This window comes from Aspergillus aculeatus, assembly GCF_001890905.1.
Source record: "Aspergillus aculeatus ATCC 16872 unplaced genomic scaffold ASPACscaffold_3, whole genome shotgun sequence".
In the NCBI taxonomy this organism is placed as follows: domain Eukaryota; kingdom Fungi; phylum Ascomycota; class Eurotiomycetes; order Eurotiales; family Aspergillaceae; genus Aspergillus; species Aspergillus aculeatus.
The window spans coordinates 1973230-1992180 of NW_017962978.1; the positions used below are offsets into that span (position 1 = coordinate 1973230).

The 18951-nt window shown below is 55.1% G+C and overlaps 9 protein-coding genes across 9 annotated transcripts; 5 read left to right on the forward strand and 4 right to left on the reverse strand.

Moving 5' to 3' along the window:
• Window positions 1-167: 167 nt before the first annotated feature.
• Window positions 168-1134, forward strand: ASPACDRAFT_50556 (uncharacterized protein; the record flags this gene model as incomplete). The annotated part of the gene is made up of 3 exons (XM_020202363.1): window positions 168-266; window positions 328-947; window positions 1017-1134. The coding sequence occupies 3 exons, from the start codon at window positions 168-170 to the stop codon at window positions 1132-1134; spliced, it is 837 nt and encodes a 278-aa protein (XP_020059516.1).
• A 230-nt stretch (window positions 1135-1364) lies between these two features.
• Window positions 1365-3635, reverse strand: ASPACDRAFT_40502 (aromatic amino acid ammonia-lyase; the record flags this gene model as incomplete). The annotated part of the gene is made up of 3 exons (XM_020200765.1): window positions 1365-3286; window positions 3351-3451; window positions 3499-3635. The coding sequence occupies 3 exons, from the start codon at window positions 3633-3635 to the stop codon at window positions 1365-1367; spliced, it is 2160 nt and encodes a 719-aa protein (XP_020059517.1).
• A 622-nt stretch (window positions 3636-4257) lies between these two features.
• On the reverse strand, window positions 4258-5725 carry ASPACDRAFT_1865175 (cytochrome P450; the record flags this gene model as incomplete). Its single annotated transcript, XM_020197850.1, has 3 exons — window positions 4631-5725; window positions 4353-4573; window positions 4258-4302 (listed from the first exon to the last, which is right to left on the reverse strand). Coding segments are annotated over exons 1-3 (1344 nt in total), but the record flags the coding sequence as incomplete, so codon positions are not given.
• Window positions 5726-6346: 621 nt separating this feature from the next.
• Window positions 6347-7958, forward strand: ASPACDRAFT_1896657 (uncharacterized protein). Its single transcript, XM_020198710.1, has one exon. The coding sequence runs from the start codon at window positions 6446-6448 to the stop codon at window positions 7568-7570; it is 1125 nt and encodes a 374-aa protein (XP_020059519.1). The 5' UTR covers window positions 6347-6445; the 3' UTR covers window positions 7571-7958.
• A 255-nt stretch (window positions 7959-8213) lies between these two features.
• ASPACDRAFT_114028 (uncharacterized protein) lies at window positions 8214-9807 on the forward strand. Its single transcript, XM_020195763.1, has 4 exons — window positions 8214-8661; window positions 8726-9185; window positions 9241-9314; window positions 9372-9807. Exons 1-4 carry the CDS (start codon window positions 8454-8456, stop codon window positions 9674-9676), a joined length of 1047 nt encoding a protein of 348 aa, XP_020059520.1. The 5' UTR covers window positions 8214-8453; the 3' UTR covers window positions 9677-9807.
• Window positions 9808-10321: 514 nt separating this feature from the next.
• On the reverse strand, window positions 10322-12061 carry ASPACDRAFT_40506 (uncharacterized protein; the record flags this gene model as incomplete). Its single annotated transcript, XM_020200766.1, has 1 exon — window positions 10322-12061. The coding sequence occupies one exon, from the start codon at window positions 12059-12061 to the stop codon at window positions 10322-10324; it is 1740 nt and encodes a 579-aa protein (XP_020059521.1).
• Window positions 12062-12715: 654 nt separating this feature from the next.
• Window positions 12716-14619, forward strand: ASPACDRAFT_114030 (putative AMP-binding enzyme). The gene is made up of 4 exons (XM_020195764.1): window positions 12716-13073; window positions 13132-13396; window positions 13464-13600; window positions 13655-14619. Exons 1-4 carry the CDS (start codon window positions 12756-12758, stop codon window positions 14558-14560), a joined length of 1626 nt encoding a protein of 541 aa, XP_020059522.1. The 5' UTR covers window positions 12716-12755; the 3' UTR covers window positions 14561-14619.
• Window positions 14620-14899: 280 nt separating this feature from the next.
• On the forward strand, window positions 14900-16465 carry ASPACDRAFT_40508 (putative toxin biosynthesis protein; the record flags this gene model as incomplete). The annotated part of the gene is made up of 4 exons (XM_020200767.1): window positions 14900-15097; window positions 15151-15289; window positions 15354-15462; window positions 15532-16465. The coding sequence occupies 4 exons, from the start codon at window positions 14900-14902 to the stop codon at window positions 16463-16465; spliced, it is 1380 nt and encodes a 459-aa protein (XP_020059523.1).
• A 532-nt stretch (window positions 16466-16997) lies between these two features.
• Window positions 16998-18924, reverse strand: ASPACDRAFT_58132 (leucine-rich repeat domain-containing protein; the record flags this gene model as incomplete). Its single annotated transcript, XM_020203314.1, has 2 exons — window positions 16998-17997; window positions 18062-18924. The coding sequence occupies 2 exons, from the start codon at window positions 18922-18924 to the stop codon at window positions 16998-17000; spliced, it is 1863 nt and encodes a 620-aa protein (XP_020059524.1).
• Between the last annotated feature and the right edge of the window lie 27 nt (window positions 18925-18951).

The window sequence follows — 18951 nt, forward strand, 5'->3', positions numbered from 1 at the left end:
GATAAGCCCGGCCAAGCTTCTTGCGACATCATGACGATCTTCATCCTCTCCCCTCCTCTGGTTGCTGCTCCCTTAATAAATCACGCCCTATTCTTTCACCAGACACTCACTACACTCAACTCACTACCGCATCAAACCACACCAAACTACCACAGAACCAAGCAGAAATGTCAACCCTCAAAGAAACCCTGATCAACGAAATCGCGCACCTTCGCGCCATCGCCGAAGACCTTCTCTTCTCCGGCACATACATCTACCCCATAAAGGTAAACCCCCTCCCCCCCCGGGCTCTTCCCCAATACATCCCCAGGATCTAAAGAGAACCAGGGAATACTCTACACCCTCCATCACCGCTCCCTCTGGACCCCTCTCCTCTCCCGGTCCACCAAAACCCTCGCCCTGGGGCTCGGCATCACCACGACCATGTTCTTCTTCACCTACATCCCGCAAGTGGCCCTGCTCACCTTCACCGCGGGGCCTTTTCTAGCGCCCTTCTCCGCCGCCCTCCTCGTGCTCTCCGAATCCTCCACGATCACCACCTACCTGGCACGGTCGTTCCTCCTCGCCGACGCGATGACCGACACCTTCGACGCGACGCTGCTCGAGCGCGGCGAGGACGCCCTCGTCGCGCGGGAGCGCGCCGTCGCCGCTCCCCCGTCCTCGTCCTCTTCCTCCTCCACTTCCACCGGCAACACCAGCGGGGCCCACCGCCTCGGAACCCGCCTCAAGCACCCGATCGAGAAACTCTCGCCGCAGATGCTGCTGCGCTCGCTGCTGTACCTGCCCCTCAACTTCGTGCCGGTCGTCGGCACGATTGCGTATATCTATGTGCAAGGGAAACGCGTAGGGCCGGTGGCGCACGCCCGGTATTTTCAGTTGAAGGGGTGGGGGAGGAAGGAGCGCGAGGGCTGGGTAGGTGGGGATGGGAGGAGGGGGGCATATACCGCGTGAGCTTTTCCGGTTTTTTTTTTTTTCTTCTAGTGTGGATGGAATGGGGCTAATCTTGTTGTGGGCAGATTCGGAATAGCGGCGTTTGCGTTGGAGATGATTCCGTTTGCTTCGATTGTTATGGCTTTTACCAATACCGTCGGGGCGGCGCTGTGGGCGGCGGATCTGGAGAAGGCTACAAGGTGAGGGGTTGGGTTGGGGATTAAATTGGGGATTGGGTTGAGGGTGTAAGGGTGCGGTTGGATTGGGTGCGGGGGCGCTGGTGTTGTAGTTTGGGGGAGTTGGGACTGTTGCGATGCGTAGTGTATATTGGATGGGACTGTACCTTTCTGTAGTTTACTCCGGGCCATAGTTGTAGTTATAGTTCACGCTGCTAGCCATGTATTTGCAACTATTTGAAGTACTGTACGCAGCCATCACTCGTTCAACTCATGCTCCGCCAGACACTCCTCCAACAGCTCGGTCATCAGAGGAACCATCTCCCCCCGTCGAATCGCCCGGTAGAGCACCCCCGTGTAGGAGCCCACTGTCGGCGCCGTGCGGCGTTGATCCGTCCTCATCGCTTCAGCTGTCGGCGTCAAGATCTGAGCCGTGCACAAAAACGGGACCCCCAGCGTCCGCCGCACAAACGCATAGACCTTCTTCGATGCCACCCCCAAATATGCACTGGCGTTGCCGTGGATCAGATACGCATCCCGATTGACATACCACGCGTCCAGAAGCAGGGAGTCCGTGTCTTCGACAAAGGTCTGCAGCGCCCCGAGTAGCTCGGCAGACGATGCACTAGCCCCGACATGGTCGAGGATGGGCACCCGCATGCTTTTCGCGATGTGCAGGAAGCGGTCCTTCGCATCCATCGTGACGGTGGAGTCGAGCATCGTCGCAAGGTGCAGCCACATCGCAATCGATAGAGCTTCCACATCTATGGATCCGGTGTCATTCTCGTCATCTGCACCTGGCTCGATGGCTTGCAGCAACTTGTCGAGCAGCTCCGCAAACGGACGACGGATTGATTCCAGGAACTGCAACTGCATGGCTCGAAGGTCCAGGGCCTGGCATGCGGAGAGGAGGTGCGCGGCGGCGAGCTCCGTCAGAACCCGCACGCCCGTGGTGGTGTACCGGGCTGAGATCAACGCTAGGGAGTTCAGCGATTGATTGCCCATCTCGGCGTTTTGGACATGGTTCACCGGGCCAGCAAGGAATCCCAACTCGGACTGGAGAGCGGAAATGTATATGTCGATGGCCTTGAAGATCCCCGACTTGCTGGGCTCCTCGGCGACGAGGTTCGGGGGCAGGCCCCAGCTTGTGGCTGGGTTGATCATCTCCTGACATTGCGTGAACAGCATGCGGCCGATGGTTTGCACTCCCTGGCGACTCTTCTCCATTGCGGCGGTCACGGCTCTGGCCTGGAAATTGCCCCCATGCAGGAACTCACCGTCGTGGGTCACTAACGGGTTATCCGTGGTCGAATTGCATTCGATGCTCATCTGCTGGTGGGCAAGCAGTAGATCCTCTAGCACCGGACCGAGCCACTGTGCCGCAGTGCGGATGGAGTATCGGTCTTGTCGCAGAGCTCCGTCTTTCCCGTCCTTGATCTGAGCCAGCTGGGAACCCCTCAGGAATGCTCGGATGTTGCGAGAGCTTTCGACTTGCCCGGGGTGTGGACGGACTTCCCCGAAAAAGCGATCGAAGCTCTCTGGCGATCCAAGAAGCGCTTCCACAGTCATGGCTGTCAGGATTTGAGAGAGCATAGCCAGTTGCTGCACGTCGTGAAGCACGAGGGCACCACAGGCCGCCGAAATAGCCGTTCCGTTGACAATTGCGAGGCCCTCCTTTGCCGTCAGGTCGACTGCCGTGATACTTGCACCAGCGAGGGCTTCATCTGCGTAAAGATCCCCGTCGTGACCGGAGGTGGGAAATACCCGGATTGTAGGCTTTCCCTGGATGACACCGCTGATATATGCCAGCGGACTCAGGTCCCCAGACGCAGAGATACTGCCGCGAATGGGCACCAGGGGAATGATATTATGCGTTAGCAGTGCCTCCAACCGATCCAGGATGACCGGGCGGATGGCCGAATGACCTCGCAACAACGTGTTGATTCTTAGGAGAATAGCACCCCGAACCCAGGTCAATGGCAGGTAGTACGACTCGCGTGCTTCCTCCTGTGCGAGGTCAAATTCACGATGGTCTTCACAAACGCTGCGTCGGCGAGGTTGAGCATCTCGAGAACCCGGAGGAAGGATGCCATAACCGAGTTCTCGAGTCAGCACCCGTTGCAGCGCTTGGACATCTTTCGTGCGAGTGTGCGCAGAGGCACCAAAGCCGGTGTTGACACCTAGTAGCGAAGCAGCTGCATCAACTTCTGGCTCACAAGGAGTTGTATTGATAGGCTCACATACCGTAGATTATGTCTCCTGACAAAAGACTATCCAGTAAGGCGTTGTGACTTTTAATGACCTCCGAGTATGCTGTTGGATCAATTTTCACGCTCTGAGCATGTCTACACATCATTAGCGCAAGGAGGCTCAAAAGGAATTTGTGACCCACCTTGCAACATAGACGACATGTGGGATGTCCAAAGTGTCACCGTTGATGATCACTTCCACCCCTGGTTCGCTTGCTAGCTGGCGGCATAACTTCCATTGTTGCACCACCAAGGATGTATGGAATTTGAAGGACTGCATCTTGGCTGGGAACAAGAATGTCCGCGAACAATCGCCAGGTTTGGGCTCGCCTGATGTCTGTGTTTTAAGTACTGTACCAGCCTACTACAAATTGTGGGCTTTCAAAGCCCAGTCGTGACAGTGACGAGGCTATCAGCGCAGTCAGACTTGTGCAACTTCAAGTTAGGCTTCAATATTAGGCTGTCACTCTAATTCCTTCCAGCGCATAACACCGCCGAAAGGTGGCATATCATCCAGACCCGCTTCTCCGCAGGCACTTATGCAAGGCGTCCCCTAGCTCGGGGTCTGATCCACCAACACTCACTAGTGTCTTATCGGACTGCAAGAAAGTAGTACCGTGAGTCAATAGCTTAATGTAAGCCTCCCGTCATGAAACCTGTGGTTACTACGGGGTACGGAGTATTACCTGTCAAGCCACTGCCACTCGAACTCCATTTTTGGACATCAGCGCAAGACCGGCGCTCTCAACCCACCCGTTCGGATCTTTGGAGTTTATTGAGCGAAAATGCTGCGCCAGGCGAGTGAGAACATAAGTGGCTTCATTTAAGGCCAGATCCACTACGGGGGTGGTTGTGGCGTTAATACGGATGCCGCCATGAGCACGGATTGGATGGAAACACTTACTGCCAATGCAATTCCTCGGTCCGCCCAGGAAGGGGATGAACTTCTGCGATGGGTTAGGAGCTAGCTCTGATGTCATTCGGAAAGACTCCTTACCCAATTCTGCTTCTGGTCGAGCCAGCGGTCGGGGTCAAATTCTTCTGCGTCGTCACCCCAGAGATCGTGACGGCGGTGCATGGCGTACGTCGCGATGTGCACCATTGTACCCTTCGATACGAAGATTGGCGAGCTGCCGTCGGCCCCTCCGCCAGTGGGAAGAACCGTGTCTCGGTTAGCAATTCGAGAATTGGAAGCTTGTGGCGGATGAATGCGAAGGCCTTGATGCGAAATCGGTCGTTAGTATCGTCGTCCTATCAGGTGCGAGAACCTCTTACTCTCGAACACACAGCCATTCACATATTTGAGACCTTTCAATTGTTGCAGCGTAGGTGGCTGGTCGCGTAAGTGCTGTATCTCTGAGCGCACACGCTCCCATACATCAGGACGCTTTGAAAGAATGAAGAATAAGTTGATCAAGAGGGCTGCAACGGTGTCTGCACCGGCAAAGTACAGGGTTGTGATTTCGTCCCGGAGCGATCGTCCATTCTGTGGTATTTGACTGAGCTGATTCAGAAAATTTGATCGATGCTTCTCGTTCTCATCCTTTCCCAAGTCTTCATGATTTACCCTGATTGCTTTGTCGACATATGGTTGGATGAATGAATGCACTGTACGAACATGCATCATAAATGCTCGCTGTGGCCAGAGGAAGGCAAAGCGTCCTAGCAACCATCGAAACTCGCATCCTGCTGCTGCCTCGTAAAATGCTTCTAGCAAGCCTGACTGGAGCCTATCTGGATGTTCGAGCGATGTAAGTGACTCCCCGAACAGAAAGTCTGTAGCGACATCGGCCGCAAAACGATGGAACAACGGAGCTAAGTCAAAGGCTTCCCCGGGGGTGGGGATAACAGCGAGTAGAGTCTGAACATGAGGCTCGAAAAGCTCAAGGTCACCAATGCGAGCTTGAGTAAAGCATTTATGCAGGAGGGAACGTCTCGACCGCCACTGCACCCCATCGATTTGGAAGATGCTATTTCCCAGCAATGGTGCAAAGGCCCTATGGCGTCGTGATCCGGTATCAAAGTCTGTGAAGTTTGTGGAAAAGATGGCTCGCACATTGTCAGGCTCGATTGTGTTCAAAACCCACTGTCCTAGAAAGAGGGATCGATAGGTGTTTCCAATTTCTTGGTGTAGCTGTTGCTCGCGTCTCAGGTAGCATTGGCTCTTTCTTGCCAGTATCGAGTCACGCAGATAGTCAGAACCCAGCAATCTCTCCCTATGGGGATAACTTTTGGGCGGCTGACAGCCCCTCAGTCGAGCTAGCTTGGAGCAGGTAGTGATGGTGGTAATGGAATACCATCCACCTAGGAGCAAAAGGACCCCGATGATAGTCAATGGGTATACTTGTATCATGATGAAGACAATAGCGGTAGCTGTGTGATCGGAAGAGTAAGGAGCGGAAGAATAAGATACGATGATGAAGACAGGTGAGCTGAAGAAGAAGCAGAGGACTGGAGAAGCCGGTGACAGCTGCACGCCTGACTGTCAAACGCGGTGCATAAAAAGCGCTACTCCGGACGGTTAATTTCCCCCTCTCATACCAATAACTTCTTTCGTATACCCATAATTCTATCTTTACCGCTCTTCTCCTCTTCCTCTCATAATCATCATCATCTCTCTCTCTCTCTCTCTTATCCCACTCATCGACCAGCCACTTTGGCCTTTCTGACATCAAACATTCAAAAATTGTTTACAGATACAATGCCTATTATTTCGAGAGGAATTATTTGCCTTCCGAGTCATGGCCGACTACAATATGCTCGGCGCCGACGCCGAACTCCCGGTGATTCACCTGTAAGAAGTTAAAAACAAATAAACCCTTATTTCCCCCTTACGACTAGCTTATAACACGTCTCATTCAATGTCTTGAGCTTCTTGTTGACGTCTCACATTTTCAGTATACGCCGGTTCTTGCACGTTCGGTAGTGTCACTTTCCTCGCCGATCCCCTTGGAAACATCCCCGTGTAGCCCAGGAGACCTCACACCGATGGATACTGTCTTCTGGAGAGAGACACTTGGCAGAGATTTGCGGATTCTTCTGGAGGGCGCTGAGTACGATCACACTACGCAGCAGGCGGCTCTTGCGACAATGAGCCGCTATGTGGCCCCTTGCTTAGGGCCGCGTCCTTTGGTGGGAGAGGCTGGCAGGGACCAGCTTCGGTCAATGCGATGGAGAAGTTTCATGACGGACGACTTTTCTCCGATAGAATACAGTTGGAGCTGGGAGAACCTCGCTCCTACCATCCGGTATAGCTTCGAGCCAATTGGGAGGCTCGCAGGCACCTCACAGGACCCTTACAATCGGACGGCACCGTTGCGATGCGTGCAGCAGCTACGGGGAATCCTTCCCGCCGCCGATTGGCGTTGGTTCGATCACTTTGCCCAAGCCTTTCGGGGACCGACGCCTCTGCCGCGCAAGGAGTCATCCTCCCACTCCAGCCCCTCGACAATTTTCCTGGCCTTCAACCTGGAGAAGCACGGGCACAGATGTAAATCCTACCATGTTCCACATTCGACATCCCATCAACTGGGCGGCTCACGGCTTGACGTTCTGCATCGGGCTTGCCAAGCCCTACAGCAACAACATGGGCTTCCAGCCTACGACTGTATCGAGCAATTCCTGCGGCAGCAGGAACAATCGTCCACTCCACCTATCATAGTTGGGGTGGCGGTTGACTGCGTGCATCCATCTGTTGCCAATCTCAAAGTGTACTTTCGCTCCTGTGCGACCAGTTTCGACAGTGTTCAGGAGACTCTCCTAATGGCAGGCGCATCGCCAAGCTGGGATACCTGTGCCCTGGAGAAGCTTCGAGAATTGTGGCATCTCACGTTAGGGCTGCCCTTCGATTTCCCCAATCATCGGCAACTACCATCTAAGGACCATGAGACGTCAGGTGTGCTGTATAACTTCGGATTTAAGCAAGGCCAACGGTATCCTGACACCAAGGTGTACATTCCGGTGCGGCACTACGCGCGCAGTGACCGAGCAATTGTTCAGGGTCTAGTTGAGTATTTGGCGCGTCGTGGGCGAGCCCAGCAGGCTGAACGCTTCGTGCAAACCCTCGAACGGCTAGTCGAATCCTTCCGTTCCCTTGATGAGGCGTGCGGACTGCAGACATACATCGCCTGTGGTAATAAGGACGGTCGGCTTAGTCTGACCTCCTACCTGTCTGCAGAGATATACTACCCCGGACGGTGGTCTAGACAGCCGTGATAAGAAGCTTCAGGGATTTCATTTGCTAACACAATCTCTCCGCGGGAAATTACTGTTGCTTGTTGTGTGTACAATGCTTTGTATAAGTTATGATTCGCTTGTCGACTCGAGAATGAAAGATCTTCACTAGCTAGCAAGATGCGGCTGGACTTGGCTCCTGGCAAATCAGGGTCCAGTTCGGTTCATGCAGTACCTATTAGTATGCACCGAGGGAAGATACAGCCTACTACTGGATCCTCAATGCGAGTCAGCCTTTCAGTCTGTACTACTCCCGTACTTCTGTGGTAGTTCGAGTCACTTGGTTGGACATCTTTCGTACAGCACTGCACTTCCTCTACCATTCCATTAAGTAGTCATACAAACTAGGGCTCGGTTGCCTGACATACCATGGAATGAGTCGGGATGACCGAGAGTTATTTCGAGGGGGGGGTGGGGGTGGGCTGAGGGGCAATAAGAGTCCATGGATGACCGCCAGATCGTCCCGTTGTGGTAATGCCAACTGTCGGTCGGGAGGGGTTGCAGCGAGGGGGGTTGCCAGGCGGAGTCAATTAGGTAGGTGGTAGCTGTTTAGCACTGCAGCTGGTAAGTCATCCCTCTCTCGGCGCTGACCACCGTCTCACCAATTTCTAATGCAGGTGGTACAGAACATTCAATCCCATTCACCATGCCATTCTCTATTTGGTCCACGCCTGCATTTCATGTCTCTCGGTCACGGCGACTTCGAAGGCTTAGCAAGAAAAGATGAGAGGTTTAGCTCTTCTTCGCTCCTGTGGGTGTAACATTCCTACCAGCTTCTTTTAACTCCCTCCGATCGGCCGATCGAGCTGAGTTGAATGACAGTCGGATCGGATGCCCTCGTGAGAGACAGTTGCCGGCAACAATCATGGCGACCGCTGTCACGGACAGCTACCTGAACGAAGATATCTCAGGTCGGCTCACGGCCGCGACGACTGTCATCGTCGTACTCACCACTACTCTTCTAGCCCTACGCATTTATGTGCGGAGCCTTGGCCATGTCTCTAGCGGCTGGGACGATATCCTGCTGGCTCCTGCTTGGCTTCTTTGCCTGGGAGCATGTATAACAGGTTATAGTAAGTGGAAATGCTGATCTAGCATCTCCTCGACAATCCCAACTGACGCCCTCTTTCTCTACAGTGGCTATCGCACATGGAGGTTCCGGTCGTCATGTAGAAGCCGTGATGATGGACGACCCTAAGAAGCTTATCATACGCGGAAAATTGCTCTATTCTCTCAGCTGGCTGACCGCTTTCTCGAACACCTTCTCACGGACCTCAATCTTGGTCCTGTTCCGGCGGATATTCCCGCCGGGCGTCACTCGCATCGTGACGGACCTCACCATCGTTTACTTGATTCTGTTCGTCCTCGCGCAGGCAATCGTCGGGTTAACGGAATGCCGCCCGCTGGCATACTTCTGGGACCGTAGCATCCCCGGCGGGTGGTGTGTGGATCAATTCCTCTTCTACCGAATGTCTGGCCTGCTGAATATCGCTGGAGACGTGGTTATCCTGATTCTGCCCATTCCGACCGTGTGGACTATTCATGCGTCCCTGGCCAGAAGAGCTGGGATTGCCATGGTGTTTCTGTCGGGCAGCTGGTATGTGCTCTCGTCAAACGGGCTCTGGAGTACTGGAAGTCTAATAGTTCTGTAGTGGCCTCATTGCGTCGTGTGTCCGAACCTCCTACTTCTTCACAGCCGCCAAATTGTCTATGACCGACCCGACCTGTAAGGCACCCTTCCTCCTCCCCATGTCACCACGTTCTGGTCTCTGACTAGCTGCAGGGGCGGACATCAACCTAATGACCTGGACGACCGTTGAAAGTGGCCTGTATCTCTCGGCTGCCTGCATGATAGGGCTGCGACCCCTGCTCAACCAAGTGGCGGGCTGGATGACAAGGTCTCGCCTCGGGATATTCACAGCCAAAGGCACGAAGGCCCGGTCGCGGCGGAGCGATCCCGATGACGGATCACAATTGATCTCAAATGTGAAGCAATACCATATTAATTTGGAGACCTTCGATCGGGACCGGGACACGGACGAGAGATCAGCCATAGGGAGCGGGGCGAAGCAGCCGTCTGTTGTGTAGGAGGTGCTCTAGCCGAGCAAGGGTGTGAAGAATGGATACCCAGTCACAAAATCGCTGAACCTCAATACTATAATTCTACTAGATAGTCTATGACCACTTTCTAATGTCACAAACTCAATATACATCTCTGCAAACATCTAGTTGGCACTGAAACCTCAAGCCTATGTGTACAGAATAGCTACCAACCAGACTGTCATACATCATGTTGAGGTATCGTATAAAGATCTGGAATGTATGATATGAGTGGACTAGGATTTCAATACTCTTTGAATGGACTGTCATGACCTGGTCATGAGCTTACTGGAGTGGAACTTGTGCTTGTCATTGATTATTGTTTCATTGATTGCCTTGTCCTGTACCTGTGGGCTAATATTAATCACCCCATGGCGAAGGTCTTCGTCCTCTAGAAAGGGGCAGTTAGTCGTACACAGCCGGATAAAAAAACACACTCAAAGGTTTCAGGCAATGGTACTCCGTAGTACTTAACGAAATGATGGTAAATCGGTAATGAGGAAGTAAAGAAAAAAATTGCGTTCTCATTTGACTCGCTATCTAATTGAAAACAGACTTTTGTAGGGACCAGTTAGTATGGGGGAAGACGCCCTCCGTGGGTTTCGCGAGCCTCTACTCTCCCTTGTTTCGTCCTCAGGTGAAGGGGCTCTTTCTGAGCTTGGGTATCTTACTTTTTCGGCTTTTCCGACGGCTATCGTCAAGCGTCCCTTGAGGTCCTGCCTCAGGATCATCATCATCATCATCATCATCATCAGGGCTACTCGCTCGGTCCTGCTCTTCAGCGTCGGAGCCTTCAAATTCTTCTTCCAGGTCCGCCTCTGGGTTTATTTCAGAGGGGTTTGCATCAGGTTGATCTTCCAGGTCCTCTTTTGGGGATTGGGGGCGCTCTTCCTGGGCTTCTAGGGGAATTCCTTCAGGGGCGTTTACAACCTCCTGTTCTGGCTGATCGTCGTCATGCTCCTCTTCATCTTCGTCGAAATCCAGATCGGGATGGTCCCCGGGTTCCTCATCTGAGGACTCATCTTCGGCCGGATTCCTGAAAGGGTTCCTTTCATACTCTACACCAGGCTCCTGTTCACCGTGGTGTTCTCCTTCCGGGTTTCCTTGCGGATCTCCTCCGCGGACCGAGCTGCGGTCCAGTTCCACCATCAAAGAATCTCTATCACGGATCCGTAGAGGGCTAGGACTACGAGAACTTACATCGCCAACAGCCGAGCCCAATGCAGCTAGGTCGCAGCGGCTGCGTTGCCTCCCTCTGGCGTCATCGGCAGACTCGTACTGCTCGATGCCGATCCTCCTCCCTCGGAGATGCATCTTCAACAGCGTATCCATTGGCCCGGGAAGAGCAAGCAGAGCAAGGTAGTCGAGGTGGCCCGCAATATGCCGCAAGAGGCCCCCATTCCCGTGTCCTTCAAAGCCGTGGTCTTCCTCCCGGAGACCACAGAAAGGACACTGCTCGAGCGCATGGGCTTGCCCACTCGCGCTTGCGCGTCGGTGGTCGTCCATGTGCTTGATCCATGCCTTCATGCTGCTGAAGACGCTGGAGCACGAGCCCCAGAGGCACAGGTAGGGTCGCACGTCTTGCAGAACGTGATCCTCCCACCGGGCCTCATCGAATTCCCCGACCGGGAAGTAAACCATGCAGTAGGGGCATCGGAACTCGGGCTCACCGTCTTTGCATCGCGGCATTGGGGGCCACGCGAATACGTCGGGCATGTCCCTCAGTCGTCGCTTTCTTTCACAACGAACCGTCTTCCGCTTGCTACTCGACCCCCGGCTTCGTCCGCAATGTTTGTGCTGGTGATACCCGATGGCGATGCGGCTGTCGACCAGCCTTGTCCCGATACGAACGTGAAGCTTGGAGTCGACGCGGGGAAACATCTGCTTGATGATGCGGAACACGAAGTCCTTGAATCGAGCTGTCACGTCGTTGTTATCGGTATCCAACACTGAGAACATGGAAGGGTCCTCCTCATGCTTCCGGGGGCGATGTTTGCTTTTGCCGCCGTGCCCTTGTTTGCTCCGCGCAGCGGAGGTGAGCAGATGCACCCGCATCTTGTTGATGAAGTTGTACACGTTCTCTAAAAAGGTGACCCGCGGGGCTTTCCTAACCAAAAGCACCAGAAGGTTGACGCGGATGAGCCTGAACAGATAGGTGAATAGATCCATGGTCGTCGGGTGCTTAGCTTGGTATCTCACCGATGCTTTCTTGCTCGTCAGGAAACGAGACTCCTTGACAAAGCGTCGGAATGTGTTGTGGACGTCCGCGAACGAAAGGGTTCTCTGCACCCGGTGGCTGACCAGCTCCTGGAGCATTGCGTCGCAGATCTGAGCCTGGTCGTAAAGACTCTTGGTGGTGGTGAATCGAGACATGGTGGAGCACATTTGGAACGAGGGTCAAGGCGTGGAGTATCGGCAACCTTGGGTTAGATCGTCTTTCGAGTCCGGGGCAGGATCCTGTCTCGAGGCTATATAAGGTGATCCGTGTCTGCGACGGCTTTGTTGATGGCTTGAGAACAATGACATTGTTTTGACTTCGAGTATCTCGTTCTTTGATGTTTGTGTAGATGTTACTTGCCTGAAATCCACCGGTATTGTCTATATTGACTTTGCAATGGAGACAAACGTTCAATTGAAAGTCAATTGAAGGGGAATTGATGAAGAAAGAAACATGATCACTCTCTATTGTCTCGCTCTCATAATACAGTTAGACTGGTTGGGGTTGTTCCAGCTGTGCTATGCTTCAGGACACAAAGCTTCTTTTCAGACCATTTCCCTCATGCCTCGGTCGGACCACGAAGCCGGACTGGATATTTAGCGTGTTGTGTCGAGTTCAACGAAGAGGAGACAGGCATGCTTGACAGATTTTTGACTATATCATGCTGCTCCGTGAATATCGCTAATATCGAGTACATGTTTGGAAGAGAAAGTCCTTATGCGACACACTCCCTTGCAGCTGATCACCGGGATGCCATTCTTCTCTTCCCCTCACTCTCCCACTTCTTCTCTTTCCCTTCCCCTCCACCCACTTTCTTCTCCATCTCTCTCAAACCTAAGAAACATCACCATGGAACAACAAAAACCACTATTCCCTCTACCAAGCATCCAACACGGCCAGCGAATTCTCGCTAGCGTCGTGGAGAACCGTGCAAAGAACGAACCCAACAGCCCGTGGGTATCAGTCCCCATCGACGATGCCGATCTATCGCGGGGCTTTCGAGAAATCAGCTTCCAACAACTGAACAACGCAGCCAACCACGCCGCCCATTGGCTTCACCAGCATCTGCCTGCCACGACAGAGCCATTTCACTGCTTCGCCTACGCGGGTCCAAAGGATTTTCGCTATCCCATTCTTGCTGTTGCCGCGGCCAAGCTGCAGAAAGTGGTCTGTTGCCCTGGATTTCTCTTGCCCACGAGGAAGTGACATTGATGTCGTTCTATAGATCGTCCTTCCTTCTCCCCTCATCACGCCCGAGGCTCAACTACGTATCTTCCGGCAGAAGAAATGCACGGTATATTTGCGACCTGCGTCCATGGCAGACCATGTTGCGGCTATTCTTCGGGAGACACCTGAGATTCAGACTTTGACGGTTCCTGAGCTCGGCGACTTCTTGCAGGATGCTGAGGCTGCGCCGTATACGTATTCTAAGACTTGGGAGGAGGGAAAGGATGACCCGTGGATTGTCTTCCATACCTCTGGCACAACCGGTAGACATCCATCCTCCGTGGGCTATGGCTACTTCTGGTACACTGCCCGCTGACAAGTTTGAGTTAGGCTTCCCCAAACCCATTACGTATACCCATCGGATGATGACGAGTCCAGACATTGCTGCATCTCTCCCGGACATCGAGTATACTCACGTGCATCAATATGCTCTTCAACGGTGGTACACGCCGCTACCTTCGCTTCATGTGTGTCTAGAACTCTTGGGTCTACTTTCGCGCGCGGAATACTGACTATTCTAGTTTGTGGGTACGGTGATGACACTGTCCATGACCTCCTTCGTTCATATGGTCGCGGTGGTGGGTCCGTCGGTTCCCCCTTCACCCCAGGTTGTTGCGGACATCCTGCGTTATGGCCGAGTGGATGGAGCCTTGCTCACTCCCGCCCTCATCGATGAGCTTTGTCTCATACCGTCTGGACTGGAGGCTCTACGCAACCTCAAGTATGTGCACTTTGCCGGGGCGCCTCTTTCTGCCAAAGCCGGTGCACAACTGGCTCCATATACTCATCTAGTGCCCTGTATAGGCAGCACCGAAGCAGGGGGCTATTTCACCACAGTCCAAGACAAGGACCGCCCGTGGGACTACATCACCTTCCAGAAACACGCAGGCGCCGAGTTCGAGCATCGTTTCAATAATTTGCATGAGCTAGTGTTCGTTCGGCGACCAGAATGTGCTATGCAGCAGATATTCTCTGCGTACCCGGACAGAGATCGCTTCGAGACCAAGGATCTGTGGGTTGAGCACCCTGAGCACAAAGGCTCGTGGAAGATCATCGGGCGTACCGACGATTACGTGGCTCTCGCACACGCGGACGGGCTGCATGCCTCGCTGTTGGAGCCTGAGGTTGAAGCCCACCCGGGTGTGAAGTCGGCTTTGATCGGTGGCCACGGTCGTCCAGCGCCTGTGCTCCTTGTCGAGTTCTTCCCCGAGGCGGAGGTGGGTCATGATCATCAGTCTCTGGTTGAGAGTCTACATCCGTATCTCGAAAAGGTCAATGCACATGTGCATGACTGTGTCAAACTCTCGGCGGACCGGATCATAATTGCGAGTAAGGACAAGCCTTTTGTGCGTACGATTAAGGGTAGCGTAGCCCGTTTGCAGACTCTCAGCCTGTACGAGGATGAGATCGCGGCACTGTTTGGGTAGGAGTCGGTCAGCAAGTAATCTGACAATGCGAAAATAAGAATGGAGGAACAAAGTTCTACTCATCATCACATGTCGATTTGTGTAAAAATGTATCCCTTGTAGAGTGCAGCGTGCATGGTGTCACTGGAATTCATGTGCACAGGAATCAGCTGAGATCAGCACTAGTCAGTCAGCTTGTACTAAGTTACTGTACAGTAACAATGGGGAAATCAACCCGAAAGGGCGCTGGAACTCCGCACTGGAACCTCCCCCGCACCCGCACTCAAGCTTTCCTTCTACTCCACATCCCCAGAGCTCACCACCACCTCCGTCAACATCTAATTCTGCAAGTTAGCCATCATGGAGACCAGTTCATTTCGCATTATCGAGCACTCGATTCCCGGCCAGCATATTCGCGATCACCACCACGCCATCAAAGGCCGCCAAGAGACCGCTCTCCGACTCTCCATCAAACAATACATCCCTGTCGGCCGACCCGACCCTATCCCCGAGCATGCTGTCACTATCATCGGGGCGCACGGCACGGGTTTTCCCAAAGTAAGTCAATCTAGCAAACCTCAGAAGAATGGCGCCCTGATCATAAAGTGCAGGAAATTTACGAGCCACTATGGGAAGACCTCTACGCCCAGCTGAAGCAACACTCCATCCCGCTGCGGGCCATCTGGGTCGCCGACGTCTCGAACCAGGGCGCCAGCGGTGTCCTGAACGAGGATATCCAGGGCGATCACAGTAGCCCAGCCCCCCCGCCCCAAACCCCGCGATGACAAGAACAACTCTAACACAGAATGAACAGCAAGCTGGTTCGACCACTCCCGCGACCTCCTACACATGATCAACCACTTCCGCGAGGAAATGACCCGACCGATCATCGGAGTCGCCCATAGCATGGGATGTGCGCAGCTGTACGCTATTCTCCCTACCAATCCCCAAATCAAACGTCACCAAAACACTCCTCTGACAAGCAAAAACAGAGTCCAACTCTCAATCATGCACCCACGCCTCCTCTCAACCCTCATCCTTATCGAACCCGTCATCCTCGACTTCGCCAGCCGCACCGCGGGCCGCAGCCCCAACCCGTCCCGCTCCGCCGCCCTCCGCAAAGACCTGTGGCCCTCGCGCGCCGCCGCCGAATCCGCCCTCCGCAAGTCCCTGCTGCGCCGCTGGGACCCCCGCGCCGCATCCCGGTACCTCCAATTCGGGCTGCGTGAGCTTCCGACCCGGCTGTATCCTGCTACCACCACGCCCCTAAACCCCGGAGACAACAACAACAACAACAACACCAGCAACCCAACAACTACCCCCAAAGAAAACCCCCAAACCCCTCCACCCACCCCGACAAAAGCGGTGACCCTAACAACAACCAAGCACCACGAAGCATGGAGCTACAGTGTCCCGAACCTCGAACCCGCCTCCGCCAACCTCGACCCTCTCCTCCTCCCGGACTGGGACAGTGAATTCGAGCGGCCCTTCAGGGTCTCCCGCCCGGAGTGCCAGATCAGCATGCGTAATCTCCCCTTCGTGCGGCCCAGCGTGCTCTGGATCTTCGGGGGACGGAGCTATCTCTCGCCGCCGGCGGAGCAGGACAAGAAACTCCTGTTGACGGGGTCCGGGACGGGCGGGAGTGGTGGATTCAAGGAGGGGAAAGTGGAGAAGGCGGTGTTGGGGACGGGGTCGCATATGTTGGTTGTCGAGGAGGTGGGGTGGTGCGTGGGGACGATGGCGGGGTGGTTGGGGGGTTGGTTTGCGAGGTATGAGGCAGAGGAGCGGTTTTGGGAATGTTATCAGTCGAGAAAATCGGAGGGCGGCGAGATGTTGAGGGCTTCGGAGGAGGGGTTCGAGGCTTCGGTGGGGGATTTGGGGGAGGAGAGGCCCAGGGGGGTGGCGAGGGTGAGGGGGAAGCTGTAGATTTGACTGCTGGGGTCCGGAAGGTATTCGATGTGGATGCTTGTCTTGTGGCTTGCGCAGAGATATAATACACTGGATTGTCTGCATTATCAGCGTGAGCGAAAAAAAAGTCGTGGTCGTGGGAGTAATTCAGGCCAGGCGACTTCCACGCTTCTTAACATTTCCAATATCCATATCTTCGTCAAATCATCCCAGAAAGGGACGGAGGAAATACACTCCACAAGTAGAATGTGACTACATTTCAAAGCTGGTCAAGAAGAATCCACACCCACATCCACATTGAAACTTCATGCAAACATGCGAATAAACAAAGCACAAACACAAACAACATGCTCAAGCAAAGCAGTCAAACTCGCTTCATCCTGCCCCGTAAGCCGACAACTAATGGTCTAAGTATATGCCATAAATGATACACAAAATGTACAATACATACACCCCACAACCCCCCAAACCTACAGAAACCCCTGATCCACAGTATATACAGCCCCAAACCCCCTCCCCTCAAATTTCCCACACCCACCCCCCTCAAATCTCAGATTTCAGCTCCCGGCACACACCCCCAACTACACCCCAACCGCCGGAAGGGCAATGGCCGAAGCCCCTCCCCGGACGGCCGCGGGCCCTTCAACCCATTCTCGTACGTGCTGCAGTCCCACCACTCGATCCACTCGGTGCGCGCGAGCACGAACCCGCGGTGACACACGGAGCAGCTGCGGCCGCCGCCGGCGCGCACCTCCCTTGCATCGCGCAGCAGCCGCAGCATCAGGGCCGGGTAGCCGGCCAGCTCGGCGTCCGAGAGAAGATCGAAGGACGGGGAGCGGGTGAGCGAGAGGAGGGCGACTTCGCGGAGGGAGGGGACGCGCGAGGCAGCTGGGGGTGTTGGGCCTGGGCGGTCTTGGGGGTTGGCGTCGGTGTCGGTGTCGGCATCGAGCTCCATTGCCGTTGGCTGCGAGCTGGTGGTGCTGGTGCTGGTGCTGCTGCCGGCCGGCGGCAGCAGCACGCCTTCGGCATTGTAGCGGCGGACGGGGCCCGTGGCGACATGCACGGGGGCCCAGGCTTCCTCGGGCGCGGGGCCCTCGTAGACGCACGATCGCAGCTCCTCGCGGGGGACGTGCCACTCGGCCACTGCGGCCTCGGGGTCGTGGGCTCCATCGTCGATCTGTAGGAGCGGGTTCGGCCGCACGGTGAGATGCTTCAGGTCGCCTTTGCGGATCAACCACAACAGCTCCCAGGGGAGGCTGCGCAGCCGGTTTACGGACAGATTGACCTCCTGCAGCATGGTCAAGCGGCGGATCGCGGGCGGGATCTCGGTGAGCTTGTTGTTGCGCAGGCTCAGGACGCGCAGCGTGTCCAGCTCGAAGAGCTCGCCGGACAGCTTGGGCAGGGCGTTCCCCGCGAGGAACAGCCTCAGGAACGGCTCGAGCGAGGTGTAGACGTCTTCCGTGACGGGGGGTTCCTTGATGGCGGGGAGTTTGGTGAGGTGCTGCAGCGGACGAAGCAGGCCGGACGGGATGCTGCGGAGGTTTCCGCCGCTGTTGTTGTTAGTGGTGTTCATGCCATGCCTGGTGCTCGGGAGACTCGGGGGCAGACACTCACCTCAAGTCCACACTATCATCCCCCCGCTCCAGACAATCATTCACAATCGCCCGCGCGATCTGATGCTCCCTGGGCTCTTCCTCGATCCCGCGCCTCAACCCTCCCAGGCCCAGCAAGGTACCCCTCTGCCCCTGACCCTGCGAGCTCGCAAACCCAGAAACCTGCTCCCCCCAATGCTGCTGCTGCTTCTGTTGCTGCTCGACCTCCACCTCACCCCCAACCTCACCATCAGACCTTCTCTCCCCCTCCTCCCCCCTTCTCCCAATCCCATTCCCATCCCCAAACACCTTCCCATCAGCCCCCTCCCCCTCCCCTCCCCCAACAAACTGCGCCCAAACCTCCTCCCCCCACGACGCATCGGAGCCCAAAAACCCACCCGCCAAGGAATCATCACTCCCCATCCAAACGCCACTATCCACCAACCTCTTCTCCCGAAAATCCACCCTCTTATTGCGCTTAGCCCCTTCCTGCCCCGATGGCTGTTGCTGTTGATGCCCCCCGGACGACATCATCTTCTCCCCCCACCACGTCCCGCGATACCGGCGCTTCCGACTACCCGCCAAGCCCCCAGCTCCGGAAGTATGGTGGTGATGTGTTGTAGCGTTTGCGTGGGTAGCAGCAGCAGAACCGGTGTAGTTCTCCAAGCCGCCGGAGCCGGGGACATCGTCGCTGGAGAAGAAGGCCGGGTCGCTGGAGGGTTGGCTGGAGCGGTCGTCGCAGCGGGAGCGCGCGGTGGCGGTGGCGGTGAGGCGGTAGTGGTGGTTGTGGTTGTTTTGGTAATGGTCGCGGCGGCGGGTTGGCGAGGCGCGGTGGTGAATGCGACGCGGGGGTGGTGGGAGCGGGGGATCGAGGGTTGGGTCCATTTTTCTCGGCTTCTCTCTAATAGTCGA

Excerpts from the sequence above, each read along its gene's own strand:
- ASPACDRAFT_1896657 (XM_020198710.1), top strand. The coding sequence starts at position 6,446 with ATGAGCCGCTATGTGGCCCCTTGCTTAGGGCCGCGTCCTTTGGTGGGA.
- ASPACDRAFT_114030 (XM_020195764.1), top strand. The coding sequence starts at position 12,756 with ATGGAACAACAAAAACCACTATTCCCTCTACCAAGCATCCAACACGGC. Across the intron at positions 13,397-13,463 it reads CCATACCTCTGGCACAACCG|GCTTCCCCAAACCCATTACG; the intron begins GTAGACATCCAT and ends AGTTTGAGTTAG. Across the intron at positions 13,601-13,654 it reads CGCCGCTACCTTCGCTTCAT|TTTGTGGGTACGGTGATGAC; the intron begins GTGTGTCTAGAA and ends TGACTATTCTAG.
- ASPACDRAFT_114028 (XM_020195763.1), top strand. The coding sequence starts at position 8,454 with ATGGCGACCGCTGTCACGGACAGCTACCTGAACGAAGATATCTCAGGT. Across the intron at positions 8,662-8,725 it reads AGCATGTATAACAGGTTATA|TGGCTATCGCACATGGAGGT; the intron begins GTAAGTGGAAAT and ends CTTTCTCTACAG. Across the intron at positions 9,186-9,240 it reads GTGTTTCTGTCGGGCAGCTG|TGGCCTCATTGCGTCGTGTG; the intron begins GTATGTGCTCTC and ends ATAGTTCTGTAG.